General features: G+C 45.5%; 2 protein-coding genes across 5 annotated transcripts in view; one reads left to right on the forward strand and one right to left on the reverse strand.

Moving 5' to 3' along the window:
- On the reverse strand, positions 1-20,104 carry CABP5 (calcium binding protein 5). Of its 4 annotated transcripts, none has more exons than XM_056536425.1 (7): positions 19,959-20,104; positions 8,595-8,735; positions 6,471-6,501; positions 5,976-6,119; positions 4,319-4,428; positions 3,959-4,106; positions 1-216 (listed from the first exon to the last, which is right to left on the reverse strand). In XM_056536425.1, exons 1-7 carry the CDS (start codon positions 20,073-20,075, stop codon positions 191-193), a joined length of 717 nt encoding a protein of 238 aa, XP_056392400.1. In that variant the 5' UTR covers positions 20,076-20,104; the 3' UTR covers positions 1-190. The 4 variants fall into 4 exon arrangements, with proteins under 4 accessions (XP_056392400.1, XP_056392399.1, XP_056392401.1 ...); XM_056536424.1 differs by lacking the exon at positions 19,959-20,104 and adding an exon at positions 18,826-18,846; XM_056536426.1 differs by lacking the exon at positions 19,959-20,104 and adding an exon at positions 14,317-15,131.
- LOC130285155 (U4/U6 small nuclear ribonucleoprotein Prp4-like) overlaps positions 20,002-21,030 on the forward strand; it is an 8,119-nt gene continuing 7,090 nt past the window's right edge. Inside the window, exons 1-2 of the mRNA XM_056536423.1 lie at positions 20,002-20,150; positions 20,614-20,773. Coding sequence (XP_056392398.1) covers positions 20,625-20,773 — 149 coding nt within the window. The 5' untranslated portion in view covers positions 20,002-20,150; positions 20,614-20,624. The remainder of the gene's footprint in view (positions 20,151-20,613; positions 20,774-21,030) is intronic.

The following is a 21,030-nucleotide window of genomic DNA, read 5'->3' on the forward strand; positions in this document are numbered from 1 at the left end:
TACGAAAACAGAGTCAAGTTTATTCACAGTAATGGTGGAAGGTGCAGATCTCATATATAACACCGGGGGGCGCCTAGTCAGAGCTACATCTAAACATTAGACATAGAGGCTGGTGAGGCTCTGCAATATATGGCATCTGAGGGTAAGACAAGATCCGGGGGTCCTCACAGGATGAGCGAAGGCCAAAGTGTCAACGAGACATCATCCGAACAAACTCTGCAAGAGATAAGGAGGAGGAGAATGTAGTCAGAAGGCCGAAGGGGAGGTATGAGGTATGGGACCGGAGGTATGAGGTATGGGACCGGAGGTATGAGGTATGGGACCAGAGGTAGGAGGTATGGGACCGGAAGTATGAGGTATGGGACCGGAAGTATGAGGTATGGGACCGGAGGTATGGGACCGGAGGTATGAGGTATGGGACCGGAGGTATGAGGTATGGGACCGGAGGTATGAGACCAGAGGTATGAGGTATAGGACTGGAGGTATGAGGTATGGGACCGGAGGTATGAGGTATGGGACCAGAGGTATGAGGTATGGGACCAGAGGTATGAGACCAGAGGTATGAGGTATAGGACCGGAGGTATGAGGTATGGGACCGGAGGTATGAGGTATGGGACCAGAGGTATGAGACCAGAGGTATGAGGTATAGGACCGGAGGTATGAGGTATGGGACCGGAGGTATGAGGTATGGGACCGGAGGTATGAGGTATGGGACCAGAGGTATGAGGTATGGGACCGGAGGTATGAGGTATGGGACCGGAGGTATGAGGTATGGGACCAGAGGTATGAGGTATAGGACCGGAGGTATGAGGTATAGGACCGGAGGTATGAGGTATGGGACCGGAGGTATGAGGTATGGGACCAGAGGTATGAGACCAGAGGTATGAGGTATGGAACCAGAGGTATGAGGTATGGGACTATAGGTATAAAGTATGGGACCAGAGGTATAAAGTATGGGACCAGAGGTATAAAGTATGGAACCAGAGGTATGAGGTATGGGACCGGAGGTATGAGGTATGGGACCGGAGGTATGGAACCAGAGGTATGAGGTATGGGACCGGAGGTATGAGGTATGGGACCGGAGGTATGAGGTATGGGACCTGAGGTATGGGACCGGAGGTATGAGGTATGGGACCGGAGGTATGAGGTATGGGACCGGAGGTATGAGGTATGGGACCGGAGGTATGAGGTATGGGACCGGAGGTATGAGGTATGGGACCGGAGGTATGAGGTATGGGACCGGAGGTATGAGGTATGGGACCGGAGGTATGAGGTATGGGACCGGAGGTATGAGGTATGGGACCGGAGGTATGAGACCAGAGGTATGAGGTATAGGACCGGAGGTATGAGGTATGGGACCGGAGGTATGAGGTATGGGACCAGAGGTATGGGACCAGAGGTATGAGACCAGAGGTATGAGGTATAGGACCGGAGGTATGAGGTATGGGACCGGAGGTATGAGGTATGGGACCAGAGGTATGGGACCAGAGGTATGAGGTATGGGACCAGAGGTATGAGGTATGGGACTAGAGGTATAAAGTATGGGACCAGAGGTATAAAGTATGGGACCAGAGGTATAAAGTATGGGACCAGAGGTATGAGGTATGGGACCGGAGGTATGAGGTATGGGACCGGAGGTATGAGGTATGGGACCTGAGGTATGGGACCGGAGGTATGAGGTATGGGACCGGAGGTATGAGGTATGGGACCTGAGGTATGGGACCGGAGGTATGAGGTATGGGACCGGAGGTATGAGGTATGGGACCGGAGGTATGAGGTATGGGACCGGAGGTATGAGGTATGGGACCGGAGGTATGAGGTATGGGACCGGAGGTATGAGGTATAGGACCGGAGGTATGAGGTATGGGACCGGAGGTATGAGGTATGGGACCAGAGGTATGGGACCAGAGGTATGAGACCAGAGGTATGAGACCAGAGGTATGAGGTATAGGACCGGAGGTATGAGGTATGGGACCGGAGGTATGAGGTATGGGACCGGAGGTATGAGGTATGGGACCGGAGGTATGAGGTATGGGACCTGAGGTATGGGACCGGAGGTATGAGGTATGGGACCGGAGGTATGAGGTATGGGACCTGAGGTATGGGACCGGAGGTATGAGGTATGGGACCGGAGGTATGAGGTATGGGACCTGAGGTATGGGACCGGAGGTATGAGGTTTGGGACCGGAGGTATGAGGTATGGGACCGGAGGTATGAGGTATGGGACCGGAGGTATGAGGTATGGGACCGGAGGTATGAGGTATGGGACCGGAGGTATGAGGTATGGGACCGGAGGTATGAGGTATAGGACCGGAGGTATGAGGTATAGGACCGGAGGTATGAGGTATGGGACCGGAGGTATGAGGTATGGGACCAGAGGTATGAGGTATAGGACCGGAGGTATGAGGTATAGGACCGGAGGTATGAGGTATGGGACCGGAGGTATGAGGTATGGGACCAGAGGTATGAGACCAGAGGTATGAGGTATGGAACCAGAGGTATGAGGTATGGGACTATAGGTATAAAGTATGGGACCAGAGGTATAAAGTATGGGACCAGAGGTATAAAGTATGGAACCAGAGGTATGAGGTATGGGACCGGAGGTATGAGGTATGGGACCGGAGGTATGGAACCAGAGGTATGAGGTATGGGACCGGAGGTATGAGGTATGGGACCGGAGGTATGAGGTATGGGACCTGAGGTATGGGACCGGAGGTATGAGGTATGGGACCGGAGGTATGAGGTATGGGACCGGAGGTATGAGGTATGGGACCGGAGGTATGAGGTATGGGACCGGAGGTATGAGGTATGGGACCGGAGGTATGAGGTATGGGACCGGAGGTATGAGGTATGGGACCGGAGGTATGAGGTATGGGACCGGAGGTATGAGGTATGGGACCGGAGGTATGAGGTATGGGACCGGAGGTATGAGGTATGGGACCGGAGGTATGAGACCAGAGGTATGAGGTATAGGACCGGAGGTATGAGGTATGGGACCGGAGGTATGAGGTATGGGACCAGAGGTATGGGACCAGAGGTATGAGACCAGAGGTATGAGGTATAGGACCGGAGGTATGAGGTATGGGACCAGAGGTATGGGACCAGAGGTATGAGGTATGGGACCAGAGGTATGAGGTATGGGACTAGAGGTATAAAGTATGGGACCAGAGGTATAAAGTATGGGACCAGAGGTATAAAGTATGGGACCAGAGGTATGAGGTATGGGACCGGAGGTATGAGGTATGGGACCGGAGGTATGAGGTATGGGACCGGAGGTATGGGACCGGAGGTATGAGGTATGGGACCGGAGGTATGAGGTATGGGACCTGAGGTATGGGACCGGAGGTATGAGGTATGGGACCGGAGGTATGAGGTATGGGACCGGAGGTATGAGGTATGGGACCGGAGGTATGAGGTATGGGACCGGAGGTATGAGGTATGGGACCGGAGGTATGAGGTATGGGACCGGAGGTATGAGGTATGGGACCGGAGGTATGAGGTATAGGACCGGAGGTATGAGGTATGGGACCGGAGGTATGAGGTATGGGACCAGAGGTATGGGACCAGAGGTATGAGACCAGAGGTATGAGACCAGAGGTATGAGGTATAGGACCGGAGGTATGAGGTATGGGACCGGAGGTATGAGGTATGGGACCGGAGGTATGGGACCAGAGGTATGAGGTATGGGACCAGAGGTATGAGGTATGGGACTAGAGGTATAAAGTATGGAACCAGAGGTATAAAGTATGGAACCAGAGGTATGAGGTATGGGACCGGAGGTATGAGGTATGGGACCAGAGGTATGAGGTATAGGACTAGAATTAGAGGTATGGGACTGAAGGTATGAGGTATGGGACTAGAATTAGAGGTATGGGACTGAAGGTATGAGGTATAGGACTAGAATTAGAGGTATGGGACTGAAGGTATGAGGTGCAGGATATTAGAAACCTCTTCCTACCCTCAAAATCCACTGTCCCGTCCCCATTCAGATCAGCTTCCCGGACCACATCGGCGATCTCGCTATGGGTGAGCTTTTCTCCCAGAAGCCTTTGCATGGCATGCTGAAGTTCATCCAATGTGATCTCACCATCGCCATTTGCATCAAACTATGGAATAAATCACAACATGTAACATAAAGGGAAAATATAAGGATTTTCTATTCACCTCCTCACAAATCACCAGTTTGCAAAACTACAACTCCCAGCATGCCCGGACAGCCGTCGGCTGTCCAGGCATGCTGGGAGTTGTAGTTTTGCAACAGCTGGAGGCACCCTGGTTGGGAAACACTGCTGTGAAGAATACTCTCTGAGGCTCTCACCTCCTTGAAGGCGTCCCTCAGCTCCTTCACTCCGATCATCCCCGCCGTCTCCTCCAGCAGCTTGGGGGTCATCAGGTCGACAAAGTCCTGAAAGTCAACACGACCTCCGACTAGAGACAAAAAAAGGGTGAAATTGTGAGAAGACGACCAAATGTTGCAATTTTTTTCTTTTTCATTTTGTACATTATTATAGGGGGGGGGGGGCGGCCATTTTGCCTGAGCTTTTCAGCATTTCGTGATATGCTTAACAGACGGATCCATGGACATGGGTCAATTGACAGGAGCTGTCCGATTAATATCAATGGGAAACGTTACCGGGTGTGCTCTGGGACCTGTGTAGAGGTCATTCCTCTGGGAGAGGAAGGCTGAGCTCCTATTGTTTTCTCTATCTACAGGGAAAAAGAGGCTGAGCTCCAATTGCCTTCTCTATCTATATGAAGGGGGGGGTTGAGCTCCTATTGTCTTCTCTATCTACAGGGATGGGGAGGCTGAGCTATTGTTTTCTCTATATACAGGGAGGAGAAGGCTGAGCTCCTATTGTCTTCACTATCTACAGGGAGGGGGAGGCTAAGCTCCTATTTTCTTCTCTATCTATATGAAGAGGGGCTGAACTCCTATTGTCTTCTCTATTTAAACGGATGGGGAGGCTGAGCTGTTTTCTTCTCTATCTACATGGAGGAGTAGGCTAAGCACCTATTGTCTTCTCTATTTACAGGGAGGGGGAAGGCTGAGCTGCTGCTGTCTTCTCTATCTTCAGGTAGGGGGAGGCTGAGCTCCTATAGCCTTCTCTATCTACAGGGAGGGAGGCTGAACTCCTATTGTTTTCTATAATATACAGGAAGGGAAGGGGAGCTCCTATTGTCTTCTCTATCTACAGGGAGAGGAAGGCTAAGCTCCTATTGTCCTCTTTAGCTACAGGGAGATGGAGGCTGAGATCCTATTGTCCTCTCTAGCTACAGGGAGATGGAGGCTGAGATCCTATTGTCATCTCTAGCTACAGGGAGATGGAGGCTGAGATCCTATTGTCCTCTCTAGCTACAGGGAGATGGAGGCTGAGATCCTATTGCCCTCTCTAGCTACAGGGAGATGGAGGCTAAGCTCCTATTGTCCTCTCTATCTACAGGGAGAGGGAGGCTAACTCCTTTTGTCTTCTGTATCTACAAGGAGAGGGAGGCTGAGCTCCTTTAGCCTCCTCTATCTACTGGTGTCCCCTCTCACTGTAATGCTGTGCAGATCACTTTCCTGCAGGCTCCTCCTCATCATCACAGACAGAACAGGAAGTCTCAGCTTAGTTTTAGGCCTATTGGCAAAATGAAAACTGCAAGATTTTAGGATTATTTTGTAATTTTGATAGTAAAATAAATTAAAAAAAATGTAAAAAATGAATGGCCAGTAGGAGGTGCTCATTCCACCAACAGCTCTCATTTCTACTCCCCTCATATACATGTATGCTCACCTCAGCTGAGTGTGCATATCAATCTGAATTGGGAGAAGAGGGAAATCAGATCTCCCCATAAATGAAGGGATCAAGTGTGTTAAAACCCAACATGCCCGAACCCCCCCCCCCCTCCCCATCTGCCATTATGGGGGAGAATGGGTCGACCCCGATACAACATTAGATTGACAGATCCCCCGTAATCGTCCATCTAATACTCACGGTTCATATTGATCTGCTGGGACAATTCGATGAGCTCCATCTCGGTGGGCATGTATCCCATGATCCTCATCAGGTTCCCCAGGTCCTTGCAGGTGATGAAGCCATCTTTGTCCTTGTCAAATTCTACAAAGGCATCGCGCAATTCTACACGGGGGTAAAAACGAAAAATGATAACTAAAGGGTCGTAAACTCCAACCAAACTATAATACAATAAAGAGTTGCTGGTGATCCACATAATAGGACAACTAAACAGCCATCTCTGCTGATACAATACACGTGCACACTCAGCTCAGTCGAGCATGCATGTGTTCTGAAGAATCCAGCTTGCCCGATCCTTCTCTCTCTTGACAATTGTCACCGTGAAGAGTCAGGAGGCCACTTAGATCAGTGTTTCCCAACCAAGGAGTCTCCAGCTGTTGCAAAACTACAACTCCCAGCATGCCCAGACAGCCAAGTTTATTCCATCCTATGATTCTGACATTATTTGACTCTTACCTTCAATCTCATCAGTTCCCAGTTCCCGGTACTAGAAAAAAAAAGACAGCATAAGATTTGAGCATCACGTTCAGGGAGCATGTAGGAAATACTTTGTGTTCGGGGAGCATGCAGGAAATACATAATATTCTGGGAGCATGCAGAAAAAAATTGTGTTCGGGGATCATGCTGGAAATACTATGTGTTCGGGGAGCATGCTGGAAATATATTATGTTCGGGATGCATGCAGGAAATACATTGTGTTCGGGGAGCATGCAGAAAATACATTGTGTTCGGGGAGCATGCAGGAAATACAATGTGTTCGGGGAGCATGTAGGAAATACATAATATTCTGGGAGCATGCAGAAAAAAATTGTGTTCGGGGAGCATGCTGGAAATACTATGTGTTCGGGGAACATGCTGGAAATACATGATGTTCGGGGAGCATGCAGAAAATACATTGTGTTCGGGGATCATGCTGGAAATACTATGTGTTCGGGGAGCATGCTGGAAATATATTATGTTCGGGATGCATGCAGGAAATACATTGTGTTCGGGGAGCATGCAGAAAATACATTGTGTTCGGGGAGCATGCAGGAAATACAATGTGTTCGGGGAGCATGTAGGAAATACATAATATTCTGGGAGCATGCAGAAAAAAATTGTGTTCGGGGAGCATGCTGGAAATACTATGTGTTCGGGGAACATGCTGGAAATACATGATGTTCGGGGAGCATGCAGAAAATACATTGTGTTCGGGGAGCATGCTGGAAATACATTTTGTTCGGGGTGCATGCTGGAAATACATTGTGTTCGGGGAGCATGCAGAAAATACATTGTGTTCGGGGAGCATGCTGGAAATACATTGTGTTCGGGGAGCATGCAGAAAATACATTGTGTTCAGGGAGCATGCAGGAAATACATTGTGTTCGGGGAGCATGCAGGAAATATATTGTGTTCGGGGAGCATGTAGGAAATACACTGTTCGGGGAGCATGCAGGAAATACATTGTGTTCGGGGAGCATGTAGGAAATACATTGTGTTCGGGGAGGATGTAGGAAATACATTGTGTTCAGGGAGGATGTAGAAAATACATTGTGTTCGGGGAGCATGTAGAAAATACATTGTGTTTGGGGAGCATGCAGGAAATACATTGTGTTCGGGGAGCATGTAGGAAATACATTGTGATTGGGTAGCATGTATGAAATACATTGTGTTCGGGGAGCATGCAGGAAATACACTGTGTTTGGGGAGCATGTAGGAAATACATTGTGTTTGGGGAGCATGTAGGAAATACATTGCGTTCGGGGAGCATGCAGGAAATACATTGTGTTCGGGGAGCATGTAGGAAATACATTGTGTTCGGGGAGCATGCAGGAAATACATTGTGTTCGGGGAGCATGTAGGAAATACATTGTGATCGGGGAGCATGTAGGAAATACATTGTGATCGGGTAGCATGTAGGAAATACATTGTGTTCGGGGAGCATGCAGGAAATACACTGTGTTTGGGGAGCATGTAGGAAATACATTGTGTTTGGGGAGCATGTAGGAAATACATTGCGTTCGGGGAGCATGCAGGAAATACATTGCGTTCGGGGAGCATGCAGGAAATACATTGTGTTCGGGGAGCATGTAGGAAATACATTGTGTTCGGGGAGCATGTAGAAAATACATTGTGTTCGGGTGCATGTAGGAAATACATTGTGTTCGGGGAGCATGTAGGAAATACATTGCGTTCGGGGAGCATGCAGGAAATACATTGTGTTCGGGGAGCATGTAGGAAATACACTGTGTCCGGGGAGCATGTAGGAAATACATTGTGTTCGGGGAGCATGTAGGAAATACATTACCCCCTTAAAAAGTATTCTCCAAATTGTGGCTCTCTAGCTGTTCCCCCGCGTCCCTGACTCCCTGGATGTCACTTGTAGTTTTACAATAGCTAAAGAGCCAAAGGTTAGGACCCTCACATATAACAGGGACCACCCATAATTATAAGAAATGTGCAAATGTAGCAGCAGGAAGTGTTATCATAGGTGACACAAAGCTAAATGACAAATTCAGCTCCTACATCAATAACCACCGGAAAACACAAGACACACAGCTCATGTATAGTATGGGAAGTGTACAGTACGTGTGGACTCACCCCCTGCTTCTCAGCAATGCCCTTACGTAGAAAGATACAGGCGGGACCTAGACCCTGCATGCCGAGCGTTATAACCGGTAATGTCAACTCTGGATCCGTTACCGTAAGTTTCCGGCGGAACCGAGATACCGCCCCCGCCGCCTGGTGAGAAAAGATACATGATCACATCTCTGCCACATACCCTAATGATATACGGATTGATAGCTATGTAACGCTACTTATCTCATATGTATCTATCTATCTCATATCTATCTATCTCATATCATATCTATCTATCTCATATCTATCTATCTATCTATCTCATATCTATCTATCTCATATCTATCTATCTCATATCTATCATATCTATCTCATATCTATCTATCTCATATCTATCTATCTCATATCTATCTCTCATATCTATCTATCTCACATCTATCTATCTCACATCTATCTATCTCACGTCTATCTATCTATCTCATATCTATCTCATATCTATCTATCTATCTCATATCTATCCATCTCATATCTATCCATCTCATATCTATCCATCTCATATCTATCTATCTCATATCTATCTATCTCATATCTATCTATCTCATATCTATCTATATCATATCTATCTATATCATATCTATCTATCTATCTCTCATATCTATCTATCTATCTCATATCTATCTCATATCTATCTATCTCACATCTATCTATCTATCTATCTCATATCTATCTCATATCTATCTATCTCATATCTATCTATCTCATATCTATCTATCTCATATCTATCTATATCATATCTATCTATATCATATCTATCTATATCATATCTATCTCTCATATCTATCTATCTATCTATCTCATATCTATCTCATATCTATCTATCTCACATCTATCTATCTATCTATCTCATATCTATCTATCTATCTATCTATCTATCTCATATCTATCTCATATCTATCTATCTCATATCTATCTATCTATCTCATATCTATCTATCGCACATAGCTTTGGGCACCCACCTTTTTGTAGAAGCGGGACACTGCTCCCCTATAAGGGAGGACCACCCTAGTCCAGAAGAGAGAGAAACCACAAACTATACTATGGGCTTCTCAAGGAACAACGGACCCGGAACAAAAGGAACTATATTTATGATAAGAGAATGAGGGGGTGATACCTTACCAGGAGGAGGAGGAGGAGGAGGAGGACCACCTACAGGGTACAATAAAGGGGAGACGAAGAGGAGTCTGGACACAACTATGGAGAAGACGAGGCGGTGGTGCAGAGGATGGCGGCTCATGGACGACTGATGGCTGGATGTGCGGGTATCAGAGATCATCTGTGAGCGGATCATACGGATTATATCACGTCTCCTCCGTACATCTGCTTTATTAATGGCCCCCCTCCCGCCGGACATCTGTTCTGTTCAGAAGATTAGTGCTGGGCCCATGGTGTCCTTCCATCAATACACGTGAATGCCTCCGACCACAACATGAAACCTTCTACTAAATGGTGGAATCTGGGATTTTAAAGGGGTACTCCACTGGGGAAAAAAAAAAAATATATATATATATATATATATATATATTTTTTTTTTTTTTTTTTTATCAACCGGTGCCAGAAAGTTAAACACATTTGTAAATTACTTCTATTTAAGAATCTTAATCCTTCCAGTACTTATCAGCTGCTCTATGCTCCACGGGAAGTTCTTTTCTTTTTGAATTTCCTTTCTGTCTGACCACAGTGCTCTCTGCTGACACCTCTGTCCATGTAAGGAACTGTAGAGAGCAGGAGAAAATCCCTATAGCAAACCTCTCCTGCTCCAGACAGTTCCTGACATGGACAGAGGTGTCAGCAGAGAGCACTGTGGTCAGACAGAAAGGAAATTTAAAAAGAAAAGAACTTCCTGTGGAGCATACAGCAGCTGATAATCCTTCCAGTACTTAAGATTTTTAAATAGAAGTCATTTACAAATCTGTTTAACTTTCTGGCACCAGTTGATTAAAAAATAAATAAATGTTTTCAAGGGGAGTACCCCTTTAACCCCTTAACTAATACAGATGTAAATGTCCTGGTTTGGTGGGACTTCCCGCACCAGGACGTAAATTTACGTCCTGTGTTTGACCGCGAGCATCGGAGCGGTGCTCGCGTCATACACGGCAGGTTCCAGCTGCTGGCAGCAGCCGGGGACCCACCCGAAATGGCCGACACCCGCGATCACGCGGATGTCCGCCATTAACCCCTCAGATGCCGTGATCAATACAGATCACGGCATCTGCGGCAGTGCGGTACTTTGAATGGATGATCGGATCGCCAACAGCGCTGCTGCGGCGATCCGATCATCCAGCATGGCGGCCAGAGGTCCCCTCACCTGGCTCCGGCCGTCTCCCGGGGTCTTCTGCTCTGGTCTGAGATCGAGCAGACCAGAGCAGAAGATGACCGATAATACTGATCAGTGCTGTGTCCTATGTATAGCACTGCACAGTATTAGCAATCAAAGGAATGCTATAGATAGTCCCCTATGGGGACATAAAAAGTGTAAAAAATAAGTTGAAAAATGTAAAAAGAAAAAAAAAAAAAAAGGGAAAAATCCCCTCCCCCAATAAAAATGAAAATTGTCAGTTTTTCCCATTTCACCCCAAAAAAGCATAAACTTTTTTTTAAAATAGACATATTTGGTATCACCGCGTGCGTAAATGTCCATACTATCAAAATATAATGTTAATGATCCCAAACAGTGAATGGTGTAAACGTAAAAAAAATAAAAAAATAAATAAAAAATGCTGCTTTGTCACATTTTATTAAAAAAAAATTTATAAAAAATGATCTAAAAGTTTTATATATGCAAATGTGGTATCTAAAAAAAAGTACAGATGACGACGCAAAAAATGAGCCCTCATACCGCCCTATATACGGAAAAATGACAAAGTTATAGGTGGTCAAAATAGGGCGAGTTTAGATTACTGATTTTGTACAAAAAGTTTTAGATTTTTTTTTTAAGCGGTGCAAAAATATAAAAGTATCTAGCCATGGGGATCATTTTAATCGTATTGACCCAAAGAATAAAGAACACGTCAATGTTATCGTAAATTGTACAGTGTGAAAACGAACCCCTCCAAAATGTGGAAAATTTGGGTTTTCATTTAAATTTCCTCCCTAAAAAATTTTTTGGGGGGGTTCGCTGTACATTTTATGCTAAAATGAGAGGTTTCATTACAAAGTACAATTGGTCAGGCAAAAAACAAGCCCTTATATGGGTCTGTAGATGGAAATATAAAAGAGTTAAGGATTTTAGAAGGCGAGGAGGAAAAAACGAAAACGCTAAAATAAAATTGGCCTGGTCCTTAAAGGTGAAAATGGGCTTTGTCCTTAAGGGGTTAAAGGGTAACTCCATCCCATGATATTCGGAACAGCCATGGAATCCATCACAGTAGAGAAGCAGCCTCCAAACTGTGGACCTTCAGATGTTGCGATGTTCAGATGTCCCGTAGATCAGTGTTTCCAAACTAGTTTGGCTCCGGCTGATGCAAAACTACAATTCCCAGCTGCCCGGACAGCCAACGGCTAGGAGTTGTAGTTTTGCAACACCTGGAGGTCCACAGTTTGATAACCACTGCAGAAGAAGATCTATGGGTACAGATTGAGTTGATATTGAAATTACAACTCCCAGCATGCCCGGACAGCCTGGGGTTCTCATGTGGTTCCTTAAGTTGTTACAAAACGACAACAGACAGGGCATATTGGGACTTGTAGTTCTCCATAAACCTGAGAGCCACAGGTTGAAGACTACTGATGAACATGGCTGAAGACTGAGACTCCTGCATACTAAAAATGACTGATAACAGGGAGCAATAGACTGTATCCACCTGTACTATACCCCGTAGCCACTCCTATGGCTGATAACAGTGGACAATAACAGATTGTAGTTGCCATGTCCTATATCTAGTCTGAAATAACTGATGAGAGAGATGGTTACGTACTATATACCAACAATCGGAGTAGAAGACTAGTCTACGAATCCCTAGAACGAGGGTCCGGAGAGGGATCCATCAGGGAAGCCCAGGTAGTTCTAGTTTCGCATGTTCTCAGTACCGGGAAAATCTGCAATGTAATGCTGCCTCCTGCTGGATGAACAGGGGAGCTCAGTCCATGTACCAGCTCTTTCCTTGCTCCTCACTCACCAGACTTTCATCCCCTACATAACAGGTGGACAATCTCCTTTTTTTACAAAGATGGAGAAAAATGTTTATGAAAAGCTGACAGAACTGAATATAATCTAGTTGGGCAACCCCGTCAGGTCCAAGACAGAAGAAGATTGTAGAGAAGTTCGGGTGCCTCATGGAGAAGATCAGTTGGGCACCCCTTTAGGTCAAAGACAGAAGATGATCATAGGGGGCAAGTTTACCTGTCTCATCAAGAAGATAATTTGGCCATCCCTTCAGGTCAAAGACAGAAGACGATCGTAGAGGACAAGTTTGGGTGCCTCATGGAGAAGATAAGTTGGACATCCCTTTAGGTCACAGACAAAAGCATATCGTTAGGGGGAAAGTTCTGGTGCCTCGTGGAGAAGATCAGTTGGGCATCTCTTCAGGTCAAAGACAGAAGACGATCGTAGAGGACAAGTTTGGGTGCCTCATGGAGAAGATAAGTTGGACATCCCTTTAGGTCACAGACAAAAGCATATCGTTAGGGGGAAAGTTCTGGTGCCTCGTGGAGAAGATCAGTTGGGCATCTCTTCAGGTCAAAGACAGAAGATGATCGTATGGGGCAAGTTTGGGTGCCTCATGGAGAAAATAAGTTGGGCATCCCTTTAGGTTAAAGACAGAAGAAGATCGTACGGGGCAAGTTTGGATGCCTCATGGAGAAGATAAGTTGGACATCCTTTTAGGTTAAAGACAGAAGATGATCGTACGGGGGAAGCTCGGGTGCCTCACGGAAAAGATAAGTTTGGCATCCCTTCAGATCAAAAACAGTAGTGGATCGTACTGGGGCAAGTTCAGGTGCCTCATAGAGAAGATAGGTTGGGCATCTCTTCAGGCCAAAGACAGAAGATCATCATAGAAGACAAGTTTGGATGCCTCATGGAGAACATAAGTTGGGCATTCCTTCAGGTCACAAACAGTAGCAGATCATAGGGGGCAAGTTTGGATGCCTCATGGAGTAGATAGGTTGGGCATCCCCTCAGGTCAAAGAGAGAAGCAGATCATAGGGGGAAAGCTTGGGTGCTTTATGGAGAAGATAGGCAATATAATAAATAAAAAAAATCACAAATCAGCGCTCAGAGGTAGCGCTACATATCGAGGGTTCACTGCTTACACCGGGTGAGTCCTTACCATTTTCATAATATATTCATTTTTTCCTTTCCCTTCCTATTCTCTTTCCTATCCATTTTCCCCTCTCCTTTGTGTTTTTTTTGCCTAGATAGCAGCGCTTGCTAATTTTTTATTATGGAGAAGATAAGTTGGACATCTCTTTAGGTCAAAGACAGAAGAAGATCGCAGGGGGCAAGTTCAGGTGCCTCATGAAGATAAGCTGAGGATCCTGTTAAGTCAAAGACAAAAGAAGACCGTAGAGAAAAATGTTTTGTTGCCACAAGTGAAGATTCTACTAGAGGTGAAGGTCAGCACCCAACTCATGTAGATGCTTTTTGAGAAGAGGGTGGTAATGGAGGTGAAGGAAATTTAGGTGCTAAAAGGGGAAAGTTTTAGAGAATGGCTATAGTAGGATGACTATAGAATGCCGTACTTACGTTTGGAATTCCCTCCACGTGAATGTAGTGAGCGTGGTTCCCCATATGATTCCCCATCCTGACACCGTCACTCTTCATCCCGCACGATGGTTTGCCTGAGACATGGCAGGGTGATCCTAGGTTTCTCAGTGCCAATGGCTTTACCTAGAAGTGTCTTACACACTGTGTACACCTCGATTGTATGTCTTCACAGATTTGCCCACTGAAGAAAAAGCTTCATTGAGGGGGTGTGAGGGTAGAGCTGGTGGGGTCTGTGTGACTATGATCACACCTATGGGATTCGGGAGGGGGAACGTGATTTGGGAGGGGGAACGGCGGCAGCAACAGATGGGCAGCCAGATCCTCACAGCTGATGAGATAAAGCCGGCACCACGACCATCAGCAGACGAATATTCACAGTCTAATATAATAACCAGACGCGGTGAAACCCTTTAATGCGATGCCGGAGGCTGAGCTGGTAACCTTGTTCTTGTTAATTTAGCACAAGTCAGGCGCAAATCTTCAGCTTAGCAGTCGATCTGATGGCAGAATAAATGGAGCTTTCCTGACCTAAACTTATGAGGGAATGACCTGGTTTCTTCTGGAAATCTATAAATTACTGTACTGTAAATGCTGTGAGCCAGACCATAGACATCAAGAACTGGAATGACTCAAAGCCCATGTTTACCTATAGAATTACATATTAATTATCCTGTTCTGATCCTGAGTTATATCCTGTATTATACCACAGAGCTGTACTCGCTATTCTGCTGGTGAGGTCACAGTGTACATACATTACATTACTTATCCTGTACTGATCCTGAGTTATATCCTGTATTATACTCCAGAGCTGTACTCACTATTCTGCTGGTGAGGTCACTGTGTACATATATTACATTACTTATCCTGTACTGATCCTGAGTTATATCCTGTATTATACTCCAGAGCTGTACTCACTATTCTGCTGGTGAGGTTACTGTGTACATACATTACATTACTTATCCTGTACTGATCCTGAGTTATATCCTGTATTATACTCCAGAGCTGTACTCACTATTCTGCTGGTGAGGTTACTGTGTACATACATTACATTACTTATCCTGTACTGATCCTGAGTTATATCCTGTATTATACTCCAGAGCTGTACTCACTATTCTGCTGGTGAGGTCGCTGTGTACATACATTATATTACTTATCCTGTACTGATCCTGAGTTATATCCTGTATTATACTCCAGAGCTGTACTCACTATTCTGCTGGTGAGGTCACCGGCCGACGAATCAGGGCGATCGTGAGGTGGCACCGGTGCCACCTCACCCCTGCAGGCTCTGGCTGTTCGGGGCCGTCAGAGACGGCCCGATCAGCCAGTAATTCCGGGTCATCGGGTCACTGGAGACCCATTTGACCCGGAATCCGCCACAGATCGCTGGACATAATGACCCCCCTGGGCGATATGCCGGGATGCCTGCTGAATGATTTCAGCAGGCATCCGGCCCCGGCTCCCCTCCGGCTAGTGGCGGGGGCCGGAAATGCTCAGGGCGTATCCATACGCCCTCGGTCCTTAAGGACTTGGAAACGGGGGCGTATGGACACGCCCTATGTCCTTAAGGGGTTAAAGGGGTTTTCCAAGAAAAAACGATTTTTTTATATATGAACTGGCTACAGAAAGTTAAACAGATTTGTAAATTACTTCTATTAAAAAATCTTAATCCTTTCAGTACTTATGAGCTGCTGAAGTTGAGTTGTTCTTTTATGTCTAAGTGCTCTCTGATGACACCTGTCTCGGGAACTGTCCAGAGTAGAAGCAAATCCCCATAACAAACCTCTTCTACTCTGTGCAGTTCCAGAGACAAGCAGAGATGTCAGCAGAGAGCACTGTTGCCAGACAGAAAAGAACAACTCAACTTCAGCAGCTGATAATTATTGGAAGGATTAAGATTTTTTTTTTTTTTTAACACAAGTAATTTTCAAATCTGTTTAACTTTCTGGAGCCAGTTGATTTAAAAAAAAAAAAAAAGTTTTCCAGTGTTGTATCCCTTTAAGGGATATCAAATGTTAATATAAAGGGGTACTCCAGGGAAGTTAAGAAACATACAAATGCCAAATGCCCCAAAGCCACCACAATGCCTGTTCTGTGTCCTCTGTAGTTATTCATGTGGTTTTTGCAGCTCCTTTGGCCTCTGATGTCTCCTAAATAATTTTTCCTTTTTTGCAGCACAAACTACAACTCCCAGAAGTCAGTTCAGCTCTGTGTAATGGCTGCCAGCCAAGTGCTTTCACTATCTCTGTGCAGGCTTACACTGCAGCGCACACACATTGTACAGGTCTTTTCTTTCAGACTATCCTCCTCCAGCAATAAATCATGCTGTGCTCTAAATGGCAGCAGTCAGTGATTAGATTTACAAAGGAAAAAGGCAGCTATGTGCTCAGTTGTGACTGAGAATCTTCACTGCTCTTCTCTCATAGCTCCTCACACAGGGAGGGGAGGTGTGGCTGCACAGCCAGAGCTCTAGAACAGACAAAAATCACATGGTGTTGTCTTGAAGGGAGGGGCTAGGTCTTACTGAGGAGACAAAGTGAATCTGAAAATGATGTTTTTCTATCACTCCCTGCATGTAAGTGACAGCTGAAAAGGGAAACTGCTCTTTATAGCTAATAAATTATATTTAGACAAACACATAGGTTGGTGAGAGGGAAAGGATGGGCTATGGGTTTAGTTCCCTGGAGTACCCCTTTAAATGACAGTAATGTAAAGTCAATAGTTTTGATCTTTTAGGGTCTTCGTGCTAAGACCCCCACAATTCATTGCAAGGAGCGGGGAGAGGCACACAGCAGCACATTTCACTCCCGTCTTGCAGTAATCTCTGTTTAGTTTACTAGATGGCCCCATAGACTTATAATAGGGGGAGGGGCTGGATGGCTCCCCGTTCATAAGATGGCATCCTATGGATGAGCATGTGACATATATAGGGGGGGCAAACTACATACAATGTGCAAACTACCTAAAGGGGGTCCTACTACCTACAGGGAGTTCCTACTACCTACCAGGGCAAACTACCTACAGGGGGGGGGGGGGTCTCCTACTACTTACCAGGGCAAACTGCCTACAGGGGGGGTCCTACTACCTACAGGGAGTTCCTACTACCTACCAGGGTAAACTACCTACAGGGGGGTTCTACTACCTACCAGGGCAAACTACCTACAGGGGGGGGTCCTACTACCTACCAGGGCAAACTGCCTACAGTGGGGGGTCCTACTACCTACCAGGGCAAACTGCCTACAGGGGGGGTCCTACTACCTACCAGGGCAAACTACCCACAGGGGGGGTCCTACTACCTACCAGAGCAAACTGCCTACAGGGGGGTCCTACTACTTACAGGGAGTTCCTACTACCTACCAGGGTAAAATACCTACAGGGGGGTCCTACTACCTACCAGGGCAAACTGCCTACAGGGGGGTCCTACTACCTACCAGGGCAAACTGCCTACAGGGAGGTCCTACTACCTACAGGGGGTCCTACTACCTACCAGGGCAAACTGCCTACAGGGGGGTCCTACTACCTACAGGGAGTTCCTACTACCTACCAGGGCAAACTGCTTACAGGGGGGTCCTACTACCTACCAGGGTAAACTGCCTACAGTGAGGTCCTACATACAGGGAAAAAACTACCCATGATCTACAGGGGTCCTACATACAGAAATTAAACTACATACAGGGGGGCCCTACATACAGTGTGGAAATTACCAACAGGGGGGTATTACATACAGCGGGCAACCTACCTACAGGGTGGTCCCGCTACCTACAAACCTACATACGGGGATGAAACTACCTACACAGGGGTGGGGGGGGGGGCATACATGGGAAAAAACTACCAACAGGGGGGTGTTACATACAGGGGGGAAACTACCTAGAGAAGAGTCCTACATACAGGAATGAAACTACCTACAGGGGGGCCCTACATACAGGGGGGAAACTACCAACAAGGGAGTACTACATACAGGGGGCAACCTACCTATGGGGTGGCCGGGGGGTGGGGAGTCCTTCAAGCAGGGATAAAACTACCTACAGCACGGTCCTACATACAGGGGGCAAACTACCTATGGGGGGGGGGGGGAGGCAGTCCTACAAACAAGGATAAAACTACCTACAGGGGGTCTAATACACCTCTCCACCTGTAATAATGGTATAATCCTCATATACACTCCATAGTATAACCTCTCCACCTGTAATAATGGTATAATCCTCATATACACTCCATAGTATAACCTATACACCTGTAATAATGGTATAATCCTCATATACACTCCATAGTATAACCTCCCCACCTGTAATAATGGTATAATCCTCATATACACTCCATAGTATAACCTATACACCTGTAATAATGGTAAAATCCTCATATACACTCCATAGTATACCCTCCTACACCTGTAATAATGGTATAATCCTCATATATACTCCATAGTATAACCTCTCCACCTGTAATAATGGTATAATCCTCATATACACCCCCATAGTATAACCTCTCCACCTGTAATAATGGTAGAATCCTCATATACACTCCATAGTATAACCTCCCCACCTGTAATAATGGTATAATCCTCATATACACTCCATAGTATAACCTATACACCTGTAATAATGGTAAAATCCTCATATACACTCCATAGTATACCCTCCTACACCTGTAATAATGGTATAATCCTCATATATACTCCATAGTATAACCTCTCCACCTGTAATAATGGTATAATCCTCATATACACCCCCATAGTATAACCTCTCCACCTGTAATAATGGTAGAATCCTCATATACACCCCATAGTATAACCTCTCCACCTGTAATAATGGTATAATCCTCATATACACTCCATAATATAACCTCTCCACCTGTAATAATGGTATAATCCTCATATACACTCCATAGTATAACCTCCCCACCTGTAATAATGGTATAATCCTCATATACACTCCATAGTATAACCTCTCCACCTGTAATAATGGTATAATCCTCATATACACCCCTATAGTATAACCTCCTACACCTGTAATAATGGTAAAATCCTCATATACACTCCATAGTATAACCTCCTACACCTGTAATAATGGTATAATCCTCATATATACTCCATAGTATAACCTCTCCACCTGTAATAATGGTATAATCCTCATTTACACCTCATAATATACCCTCCTACACCTGTAATAATGGTATAATCCTCATATACACTCCATTGTATAACCTCCTACACCTGTAATAATGGTATAATCCTCATATACACCCCCATAGTATAACCTCCTACACCTGTAATACTGGTATAATCCTCATATATACCCCTATAGTATAACCTCCTACACCTGTAATAATGGTATAATCCTCATATACACGCCATAGTATAACCTCTCCACCTGTAATAATGGTATAATCCTCATATACACTCCATAGTATAACCTCTCCACCTGTAATAATGGTATAATCCTCATTTACACCTCATAGTATAACCTCTCCACCTGTAATAATGGTATAATCCTCATATAAACCCCATAATATAACCTCTCCACCTGTAATAATGGTAGAATCCTCATATACAACCAATAGTATCACTTCTCCACCTATATTAATGGTTTAATCCTGATATACACCCAATAGTATAGCCTCTCCACCTGTAATAACTTGATCACCCCTCCGACCGCAGTAATGGTATGATCCCCAACTGTCCCCCTCTGAGGAGACATCTCGAGGACCACAAGCAGAGCACCTTCCCGCCTTCCTCCGCTCATACGTCACTTCCGTCACGTTGCTAGGAGACGCGAGGACGCTGAAGAGCAGAGAGACAGACGGCAGCCCGTGCACTAGTCGGTACATATCGCATCGATACCTCGTACAATCACTTTATAATGGACTATATGTGACCCGCACATCTCCCTCCCTACAGGCGGGACATGAGCTTAATAATATACACACTTCTGTAATCGAGCTGGTGCAAAACTACAACTCCCATCATGCCCGGACAGCCTTCGGCTGTCCGGGCATGATGGGAGTTGTAGTTTTGCACCAGTTGGGAAGCATTGGTGTATTCTTTTCCATTGCTCTCTTTCCTGTTCATATATATATATATATATATATATATATATATATATGTGTACCAAGAGGAGCAGGCAGTCCACATTTGTCCCTATAGGCAAAATATAGAGATCCCCTTTAAATTTAAAGGGATGGTAATAGATTAAAGAAACAGCAGAACAAAGAGTGCACATATTTGTGTCTAAGTCTTATATATCCACATATACATAATTGGTTCCTTCCTATATTACACAGAATACAGAGCCATGTCTGGAATGCTGGTGACCCCGAGACCACGCGCACTTCCAAGCCGATCCTCCGCCCAACTGGTGACCCCGGATTATATCACTGAAACCAGCCAGGAAGCTGTCCCAGAACCGAGTACAGAAGGGGAAATACACCTGGAGAGAGAGATGTAAGAGAATCCTGTATTCTACTCCAGAGCTGCACTCACTATTCTGCTGGTGAGGTCACTGTGTACATACATTACATTACTTATCCTGTACTGATCCTGAGTTATATCCTGTATTATACTCCAGAGCTGTACTCACTATTCTGCCGGTGGGGTCACTGTGTACATACATTACATTACTTATCCTGTACTGATCCTGAGTTATATCCTGTATTATACTCCAGAGCTGTACTCACTATTCTGCCGGTGAGGTCACTGTG

The sequence above is a fragment of the Hyla sarda genome, chromosome 8 (genome assembly GCF_029499605.1).
Source record: "Hyla sarda isolate aHylSar1 chromosome 8, aHylSar1.hap1, whole genome shotgun sequence".
Lineage (NCBI taxonomy): Eukaryota > Metazoa > Chordata > Amphibia > Anura > Hylidae > Hyla > Hyla sarda.

What these genes read in the sequence shown, in the direction of transcription:
- CABP5 (XM_056536425.1), bottom strand. Translation starts at nt 20,075, where the DNA reads ATGAGCGGAGGAAGGCGGGAAGGTGCTCTGCTTGTGGTCCTCGAGATG. An exon ending in GGGTGATCAAGTTATTACAG is followed by an intron (nt 8,736 to 19,958) that starts GTGGAGAGGCTA and finishes TTTTCTCACCAG; the next exon opens with GCGGCGGGGGCGGTATCTCG. An exon ending in GGGAACTGATGAGATTGAAG is followed by an intron (nt 6,120 to 6,470) that starts GTAAGAGTCAAA and finishes ACCCCCGTGTAG; the next exon opens with AATTGCGCGATGCCTTTGTA.